Source organism: Saccostrea cucullata, unplaced genomic scaffold (genome assembly GCF_032062105.1).
Source record: "Saccostrea cucullata isolate Sc308-1 unplaced genomic scaffold, CSIRO_AGI_Scuc_v1 ctg17837, whole genome shotgun sequence".
Lineage (NCBI taxonomy): Eukaryota > Metazoa > Mollusca > Bivalvia > Ostreida > Ostreidae > Saccostrea > Saccostrea cuccullata.
Window position 1 is genome coordinate 1 of NW_026930186.1, and position 10873 is coordinate 10873.

At 33.2% G+C, this 10873-nt stretch overlaps 1 protein-coding gene and 1 pseudogene across 1 annotated transcript; one reads left to right on the forward strand and one right to left on the reverse strand.

Moving 5' to 3' along the window:
• Positions 1 to 1726: 1726 nt before the first annotated feature.
• LOC134283189 (succinate dehydrogenase assembly factor 2, mitochondrial-like) lies at positions 1727 to 2390 on the reverse strand. The gene has a single exon (XM_062765642.1). It carries the CDS (start codon positions 2303 to 2305, stop codon positions 1862 to 1864), a length of 444 nt encoding a protein of 147 aa, XP_062621626.1. The 5' UTR covers positions 2306 to 2390; the 3' UTR covers positions 1727 to 1861.
• Positions 2391 to 2739: 349 nt separating this feature from the next.
• On the forward strand, positions 2740 to 10243 carry LOC134283190 (TBC1 domain family member 7-like; annotated as a pseudogene).
• The last annotated feature ends 630 nt before the right edge of the window (positions 10244 to 10873 follow it).

A 10873-nucleotide genomic window follows, 5' to 3' on the forward strand; every position in this document is an offset into this window, starting at 1 on the left:
TTTCTTTTATTTTTAGGAAAAATATAAATTAAACTCGTTGACCAAACCCTGCCGGATGGCTATGCGTGAGCTATTCGAACTCCTGTGGACATGACGTAACTAATTACCTACAAGCAACTTACCACTGGCCTTACTACTGCCCTTGGCACACCTGATTCTTCAGGTATGCTGAACACAGGTAAAGGAGGAGCAGAGCTTAGATTAACCGAGGGTCTGTTATCACCCCCTCCACTCTGTCGCCTCCCGATGAAGAAACCCTCCAATGTCTGTTGATTTCTTGAGCTAGAAGGGGATGTCGGGGATCTCCGATTCTGTTGTGATACCCCGCCTCGAATAGGTGAACTTTGAACCGAGTCCATCGGGATCTGGGGAAGTATTGATGTGTTGGAATCTGTGGACATATCTTGATCGCTTCCATCGCTGGCAGCAAACATGGAGGGGCTTTATGATGGTTCCTTTGCGTTCACAAATACATCACTGTCCCATTAGTTCACGTTTATATTTGTATTTACCTACCTCTTGTGTTACATTCTTTTAGATACAGATGTAAACTTTTTTTAAGTTACTCGAATACTGCTAAAACAGCACTTGCTTTTTATGTAATTTTGCTATTTTGATATCGTAAAATAACAATTTCTCGAACAAGATTTCATAATGTCAAATTTTGCGCCAACTTGGGCATCCATCTTGAATTCGGTAAAACTAGATATATGAAAACCCGGCACGTAAGAGTTTATTTTGTTAACAAGTGTATGGGATGATATCGGTATATTCCTAAGATATTAATTTAGATATGTCTTAGGACAAAACTTGATGATCTTAAGAGTTCTTAGAAGGACATAGAATGATAGTTCTTTTGGGAATGTTCAAACTAGGACTGATTTAAAATATTTAAAATAGCTCAGTCTTATTTTTTAATATAAACACGCATTTTAAAGATTCATAATAACACATACAAATTCAATCAGAAATAAATATTCATGTAATTAAAAATTAATGACTGATAAAAAAAATACTTTATGATTAACCCCCCCCCCCAGCTATCTCTGATGAAGAACTTTTGAAAAACATTATCCACAAAGTTAATGATTAACTATTAACACATGATTAAACCAGTAAGGATCATATTAGTAAATGAAAAGATAAAATTGTAAAAGACGTAATAACGACTGAGTAAAAGTCGTTTTGGAAGTGTAAATTGTAAAGTGACTAAAGTCCAGAAAGTCAATACATGTATTGTCATAATGAGAGTCATATATTTACTTTGAATAATGACTTTTCATCGAAAAATACTTTTTTTTTGGGCAAAGTTAAATCTAATTTGACAATTCGAGGCAGGGTCTTTCAATTCAATTATTACTTCTACTAACTTACATTGTACTCACATCTCATAAAATAATTATTTGAAAAATCCACTTGTAAGTGCTCGTGGACAGGATAATCCCTACCCTCAATGTTTGTAATGGAAAGTTACATAATTTCGTAATCATATGCAAATTCCCCAGTTGCATATTACTACTGCTTGGAAACCATAGCACATCGATTCATCTTTTCACATTGAACTATGGATAATCTGCTAGTACTTTCCTGCTTGCACATTCTAAGTGATGCAAGTCCGATCAAATTAAATGAGGATGTTTTATTGGAATAATGACTTTTACATTCATAATACAATTTGACTGTGTTTGAAGAAAGGAATTACACAAAAAAACAAACTTTTAATGCATTTTACATGTTTTATATTTTAATTCATAATGATGAAATAGGCATTTAAAGCAAAACATTACAATTTAAAAATAACTTATCATGCTTATAAAACCAACATGCTCAAGTCACTAAACACAGTTAAAATTGTGTCAGATCAAGTAAATAATGGTGGCTGGGTGATTCTCCAATCCCTGTCTTCATTTCTAGCGTGCTCCTTCAACATGTCCATTATTTCACTTTGATATTCCTCTGGTGTGGGCTTATTTCCCGTTGCCCAGTAATAAATTTCCCAGTCATTACTTGGTTTGTTAATAAGTTTGTCGTATAACTCAACCTGGTGCTCTGTCATATCCCTTAAATATTTCGAAGCAAATGTACTTAAAAGAAGACCATTTTCAAGCATTCCTCTCTTTCTGCTCTGGTAGAGTAGTCGAGCTTTCCTCACTTCAATGTTTTCTCCATGTCGCTCTGCGTATTCCGGAACAGGTATAAATTCCGGCTGATCACTGTTTCCAGACGCTGAACTTGAATATCTTGGAAAGTTTCTGAAGCATCTTACGACAGAAGGTAATCTTAGGAGTCGAGGTAGATTCGACATTTCTATGTCTCTGGTACAACAAAGTTACGCAACCAACTTACGAAAGACAAATCCGAGGAGTTCCGAAAATTTTAACGGGCTTGGTTTTCTCTTTTATCATGCATCTCACAGTTTCCTATTTGATTTCTGAAGAAAAAAATATTGAAAATGGACTAATATTTCAACATTTAGCAAATTTCAATGTTATTGTATGGACATGTAAGTTTTAAAAATAAAAAAGCTCTCAGGGTCGTAAATATGTAGCTTTACTTTTAACGATAGAACATTCTATCTAATAAAATAACACATTGTTACAGTAAGAATGAATTTATGTACATGTATATACAAATCAAATATTTTTTTATCTTTGAATTATAATTGTTTATTAATCTGTTAAAAATGCATGTATTTCATCTTTCTTCTCGGAAGATTTGCTTAATCTACGAGTCAATATGATGGATGTATGATGGGTTACAAAATGGCCTAAATGTTTTGCCATTGAAGAAGACAGAATTATATAATTATGTCTGATGAGAGAAATTTGGACTTACTATTATGATAAATTTGGAATTGGTGGAGTGGAGGAGAGAAAATCATTAGAGACTCTCTAAAGGAAAAACCAATAAGTGTGGAAAAGCTAAGACAGTTTTGTCTGAGATTTGCAATGCCAGCAATGTACAGACATTATGTTTGGAAATAGTTTTAGGTGAGTTCTTTTAGTAAGCTTGAATTACAAAAATTGATACCTTATAGATAATAATAGCTGTTATGATTTATGAATACATGTATATATATCAGAAAATATGTCAACAAGATACTGTATAGGTGAATAATTTCACGGGTTGTTATTTCACGATTTTTTTCTCATCTGACATGGTGCGTTTCTTGAATTTCAGCAGAATGCATATATAATGATAAAAGTTACCTCCCTTGTCTATATCCAGATTATCCATACCATAGCTAAATGTAAACGACATTAATAGCGTTATGTCTTTATTTCACGAAAAACGGGTAGGTTGATATAAAATTGTTAGATTTAATTAAAACAAATGCAGTTTTTAAAGTTCTTCACTCTAAACGTCATATGACTTTCCTATAGATGCTCTTCATATCATGTGCACCCAAGATCTTCAATACAAATCCCCAAAAACCACTGGAGGAAATGAATATGTTTATGTAGTTTGACAAAATAATTCTTTCAACATTTAGTAAGTTCGATATTTTTTTGAACGTTTTTTTAAAACCAAAATGTAAAAAAAAACAATATGCATGTAATGCGGGTAAAAAATACACGTGGTAACATTAGTAACGCACGGGTAATAAAAACCCCATGGCCCACGTGTTTTGATTGATAAAACATGTTTTGGCTATCAAAACAGTTTTTGAACAAAAAAGGGTTTTTTCTGCTGATATGAATTAAAGTAAAGCGTGATAATTAAAATAATTGAATGACAAGTACTACTCGTAATTACTGAAATGGCCATGTAAGTTCATGTAAATGCATATCAATCTATCATATTCTATTCTAAAATTTTCCCAGAAAAAAACATGGAGATTTTTGAAATTTTTTACTGTTTCTTAATTCACGGATTTATTAACCCCGTGAATATAGCGAATATTAACACCCGAGTTATTTCCCCTATACAGTATGATCTTGTTGAATTGTCATCAGTAAATGTTAACATGCAATACTGAATAGCTCTTAGACCTTTTGTCTTCTTCCTATTTCAGATGTTTTGTGTGCAAATTCAGACTCTCATGAATTTCTGATGCAGCAACGGAAACAAAAATACAATGACTTAAATCACGCTGTAAAGCTATTACGATATGTTGATGAAAACACACCTGTAGGTAAAGTCTTCCTCAAAATGTACCTTGTGGAGTCTGGCCAGATTAAATTTGAGCAGTACAAGGTATATTATTATTGAACAGTTATTTATTACTCAATCAGGGTTCTCCCTTAGAATAGAAATAGCAGGGGGCGTTGGGGATTCCTCCCTAAACGGGGGGATGGGGGGAATACCTGGGGGTAGGGGGTTATCTCATCAAAGGCAGGAAAATTTCCAGGCTCCTAGGTCTTGAGGACAACCCCTCTCTATGTACTTGTACATTGGTGCCTTCTTAATCTGGATTACAGGCCTTTAGATAGCTGACAAAAAAATAGGTACGTGTTAAAAAATCTTTTTCATACACCCATTTTTTTAAAAGTCTGATTTAAGAGATCCAAAGGCCTGTGATCTGGAAGCATTTTTTTTTATCCAAAAGGTCTCTTTAAGTTATCTGGATATTTCGTTAATAAGATTTACACGCATGCAAAATAACAATGTTTCAAATATACACAATGTACATGCAGTTAATCGAATTTGTATAAGAATAATTTATTGTACAGTTACAGTTTGCAGACCTCCAATATATGAAATATACATTTTTTACACATTCGCTCGAGGTGGATTTTTTTTTTTTTTTTTAAAAAAGAACAGGACTTTTTATTCTATTTTGAAATTTTAATAAGATTTTCACTTTTGTACTACATTCTTAATGATTGATATGCTTTTTATTCAGTATGATTCAGAGTATGAGGATTTTGTTTCAATAGCAGCAACAATGGCAAATATTTGTGAAGATCTAACTGATGCCTACCTATTTCGTTGAATTTTACAAAATGTACAAGAAATCCAAAGATAGTAATTCCAATCTGGTAAGTTTTTCCACCACTTACATTATTACGGGTATGTTTGAATAAACATGTATACTGGAATACTGCAAGTCACATTTTTTGCATGTAAATTTAAATACCTGTATAGATTAATGTGAACTTAATAAAATGATTTTATTCAGTTTATCATTAAAAAATTGTTTAAATTTTCTAAAAGGTCCAGAAAACAACGCAGAGCCTCAAAACTGAGGATGGAGATGGTAAATTGTTTGACCATTTCCAGAACACTGCCCTTTGGGATTCTCTCCCCTTACCAATGTGGTTTGACAGCTGTTTTGCTGAGGTTCTACCTGAAACATGCCTTGAAAGGTAATAAACCATTAATACAGTCCATATGCTTAATTTCTTAACAAAAAATGACTTAAATGTATATATAATTATGACTATTATATGTATTGTTATCACTTAGTAAAGGGTGCTTCATATCTGACTTTTTCTGGGTCCTTGTACCTCACACAAGGACAGTTAGCTTTAAAGCATATGTAACTACATTTTAAATTCCTAGTTCAGTCAGAGCGTTTCTTCAGCATTGAGATGTTTTTTTCAAGTTATATTGTCAAAATTTGTACATGTATTTTCCTTTGAAAATGTAAATCAAATGTTGGCAAAATTAATAAAAAAAAAATGTATTAGTCAATTTTAAAGATTCAAATTCAATGAAAGTCAAAGAATTGTAAATTGTCTCAGAAAATTAAAAGTTTTGTAAATGTACTTTTGGACCACTCAGAATCTTCATTTGAGAAAAAAAAATTATGAAACAAAATTTGAACCACAAAGCAGAAATAATATATTAATCCCCTGGCAAAGAGCATACATGTATCTATAAATCAAGGCAACATTTGACTTCGATCCTGATGCAAAATGACTATTATGTCATTTCCATTTCACACGGGTAAACTAAAATAAACAAAAACTAAAACACCCAAGCCTGTTACTTTGTTCCTTCCAACTCCATTCCAAGGGGATAAAAATGGAATCCACACTGTAATATAGGGAAAAATTGAACCTTCATTTTCAGTAATGTACTTGATTATATTTAGCTCTTCTGAGCCCAAGGCTCAAAGAGCTAATGCTATGGCCATTTGTGTGGGTGTGCGGTGTCGTAAACTTTTTAGAATATGGGCCATAACTCAAGACCCCTTGGCCAATCAGTACCAAATTTGCCACAGGGTATCCTTGGCCCAAGGGCTACCATTTACACTAAAATAAGGGTTGGGCCCCTTTAAAAACAAGGGGAGATAATCAGGAAAACAAAACCAAAAGTACTGGTTGCTAAAAAATCTTCTTCTCCATAACCACCAGGCAGATTTTCACCAAACTTACATACAAGGATCAAGATATGTCGAAGATTAAAATTTGCTTGGGGAATTACCCTGGGGCAAAGGGCGTGGTCTCATGGTTACTTCAAAGTTGACCTAAATTTACAATTAATAAAAACGTGTATATTTTGCTTACTATAAGGACTAGGATCATCAATTCTTGTAAGTTGATGCATCTTACGACTTTGGCATCATGTTAACTCAAAAGTAGGTCACGGGGACCTTTTTTTTTAAATTTGGGGGGATTTGTTTTCAAATTGATTTGAAGGCATATTTTGGACACTTTAAGGCCTATGATCATCAAACTTTGTCACTTGATGCATCTTGGGCCCTCAAACAATGTCAACTTAAAAGTAAGTCACCGTGTCCTACTTTTTGAACTCTATGACTTATCCTTTTAAAAACATTAAATCCCATTATTTCAGACACTGGGAGGTTTAGAATCATCAAATCTTGTACTTTGATGCATCTTGGAACCTTAAAACATATTTATGAAAAAGTAGGTCACTGTGACCTACTTTTTGAATTTTGCCGACATTTGTTTTCAAATGGTTTAAAACGCACATTTTGATTATCTTCAGACCTATGATCATCAAACTTGGTCAGTAGATGCATCTTGGGTCTTTGAAAAATGTCGACCAAAATGTAGGTCACGATGACCTTCTTTCAACATTTTATGGCTATATTTAAGTATCTTAGGTATTTATTGGCTTAGAATCATCAAACTTTGTGAGTCCATGCATATTTGGTTTTTGGGAAATGACGACCTAAAAGTAGTCACGGTGACCTACTTTTGACATTTTATGGCTTTATTTAAGTATCTCCGGTACTTATTGGCTTAGAATCATCAAACTTTGTGAGTTGATGCATCTTGGGTTTTCGGAGAGTGCGACCAAAAGGTAGGTCATGGTGACCTACTTTTGAATTTTGTGACTATAATTAAGTATCTCAGGCACTTATTGGCTAAGAATCAGCAAACTTTTCAGTTGAGGCATCTTGGGTTTTCGGAGAATGTCGACCAAAAAATATGTCACAGTGACCTACTTTTGAATATCTCAGGTACGTATAAGCTTAGAATCGTCAAACTTTGTCAGTTTAGGCACCTTGGGTTTTCGGGGAGCGTCGACCAAAAAGTAGGTCACTGTGACCTACTTTTGACATTTTATGGCCATATTTAATTATTTCAGGCTCTTATTGACTAAGAATCATCAAACTTTGTCAGTTGAGGCATCTTGGTTTCGGAGAATGTCAACCAAACAATAGGTCCCAGTGATCTAATTTTGAATATCTCAGGTACGTATAAGCTTAGAATCATCAAACTTTGTCAGTTTAGGCACCTTGGGTTTTGGAGAACGTGACAAAAAGTAGGTCACTGTGACCTACTTTTGACATTTTATGGCTATATTTAATTATATCTGGTACTTATTGGCTTAGAATCATCAAATTTTGTCAGTTGAGGCATTTTAGGGTTTTGGAAATTGGACCAAAAAGTAGGTCACAGTGACCTATTTTTGACATTTTATGGCTATATTTAAGTATCTCAGGCACTTATTGGCTAAGAATCATCACACTTTGTAGTTGAGGCATTTGGTTTTGGAGAATGTCGACCAAACAATAGGTCCCAGTGATCTAATTTTGAATATCTCAGGTACGTATAAGCTTAGAATCATCAAACTTTGTCAGTTTAGGCACCTTGGGTTTTCGGAGAACGTCACCAAAAAAGTAGGTCACTGTGACCTATTTTTGACATTTTATGGCTATATTTAATTATATCTGGTACTTATTCTGGAATTATCAAACTTTGTAGTTGGGGCATCTTAGGGTTTCATTGAATGTCCAACAAGAATTAGGTCACGGTGACCAAATTTTTAATATCTCAGGTACTTATTGGCTTAGAATCATAAATTTTGTCAATTTAGGCATTATGGGTTTTTGAATAACGTCGACCAAAAGTAGTCACCGTGACCTACTTTGACATTGATGGCTATATTTAATTATCTCTGGTACTAAGTGGCTTAGAATCGTCAAACTTTGTCAGATGATGCATTTTGGGTTTTAGAGAATGTTGACCAAAAAGTAGGTCATGGTGACCTACTTTTGAATATCTTAAGGTACTTATTTAATTAGAACCATCAGTCTTTGTCAATTAATGTATATTGAGTCCTCAGAAAATTTCAATCAAAAGGTAGGTCACTGTGACCTACTTATGGTATTTTATAATTATATTATAATATCTTCAGTCTTAACTGCTAAATATTATCAAACTTTGTAAGTTGATGCTTTTTGGGGTTTATGATTCTAATACAGTTTGGAGGCTTCTAATAGATGTGATAGATTGTACAATTTATCAGAAGAGCGATTCAAGGCCCTTGGCCTCTTGTTCAATTATCAGATAGTATATCCAAGAAATATTGTGAAAAGCCCATTTTTCCTCATCATAAGCATGACATATATAGCTGTTAAATGTAAGAATAGTATTAATATATTAATCATTAGATGGTTAATCTCTTTGCCAGAATCTGGGACAAGGTAAAAGGAATGCCCACGGTATTGTGGTGTTTGTAGCGGTAGCTGTCTTTCTCACCTTCAAGCGACCACTTCTGAGCATGAAAAGTAAAACAGATATGATTCAATATCTAATGGAGGTTAGTTCTACTTTATTAATTAAACTGTTCCCCATTTAAACTAACCACTTTGTATAAGGACCCAAAGCTAGTTTGTCTGGAATTTTTATGAAAATCAGCCTATTTACATGCATTTAGTGTAAGATTTTTTCTATCCATTTTCTCCCTCAGCATTCCTCTGATATAATTCCTTCTAACTCGAGTGTTATTCATGTTCCCTGAAGTTGTCCATTTACTTGAGAATATTAGAAATTAATTAAACTCTGAAAAATTTGAAGGTGGAAGGCAATAGAAATTTAAAGAAACAAGGTTTTTCAAGGATGAAAGAGAAGAGTTGAAAAACAGCTAGTATCATCTTTAATGTTAAAATGAAAATGAAAAAAAAAATTACAAACAGGAAAAAATAATTCAAGCTGTTTCTCTATATTTATGTGTGTTAAGTTACTAGTAACTGTTTGGAAAATAAAAGGTTCTGTAGAATAAATAGAAACCATGCATGCATTAAAATTTAGATTGTTTCCCAGACTTAGAAATACATATAGGTTGTTAAATAAATATTTCCTTTCCTGGCCAATTACATGTAATAAACAGTGTAGATAATTGCATACAAATGTACATGTACATACCAGTAATTAATGAGCATGGATAGAGATGCAAGTTTTAAGTAACTGACTGAGTGTAATATTTTTCAGCTCCCAGAAGATTGTGGGGATATTATTGTGACAATGGCTATAGACCTGTGGAACAAACAACACTCATAAAGAGGAGAGAAATAGAGAGAGAGAACTCACAGATGACAAGGACGGGATGCCATAGAGTCATTATTGTAAAATCAACATTGCAAAGTGCAGTGTTCAACTTTGTTAAGTACACAGCTCATAGAGATAAAGTAACTGAAAAATGGAGAACACAATATCTGTTGAATAATTGAATTACTGATAAAATTTTCAGAAGAAGTGATATATGTATATTAATCTAGTTTACATTAAAAATTTTCCTGTTAGATAAGCATGAAGATTAAAACAAGTATTAATATTGAAATACTCAAACCACTGCGTTTGATTTGATTGTCAATTTCTCTAATGTGTAAGGAAATTATTTGAGAGTTTTGTGGTATACAGTTACAAAGTCTGATAGCATCAAATAAAAAACATGTTAGAATTCGCTTAATATAAAAAGAATATATTTGGAATAGAATTGAATATCATGAAGTAGGAAAAATATCCATACGATGGTATTTTCATTTTAAGAAATTAAATCTTATTTTAATCCTTGCTTGTCTTTACATAAACAACTGTTAAAAGTTAAGTTTTCCGAAATAAAAATAGTGAAAATCTAATAGATTTCTGATTTTATTTGTGATTTGTAAACACATTGCACAGATTTCTATTATGTGCTGAAAAGTGTTGAAACAAACAAATATTTATGACCTTGACCTTTCGAACTCAAATTTATAGGGGTTTTTCTTAGGTAATACGGAGTTGTGTGAAATTCAATTACAAAAGCTCGAAAACTCAAGATATCACGCGGAAACGAACGTGCTACAGACGGACTGAAATACAGACGGACGGACAGACAGACCTAGCTGCAATAATGTAGCCCTTTACCCCGCTTTGTTTTTTTTTTGGGGGGGGGGGGGGGGCTCTCCAGAAAACATCAGTTTAAAAAATCGGAGAGGGTTACGTTTTGCAGGCAGACAGACCGAAATAATATCCCCCAATTTCAGTAAAGCGGGGGGACAATAAACATTTGATCTTATTTATCTTATTGGAATTCCAACATATTCTTGGAAGACTTGGTTTCCGAAAACTCCACTTTGTCAATCAAAAATGTTGTAAAGGACTTCAAATTCAGTTTAATTAAAAATTAATTTCTTTATTGGGTATTTTATCATATTACGCAAAAAATACATTCATTGTTTTAAATTTTT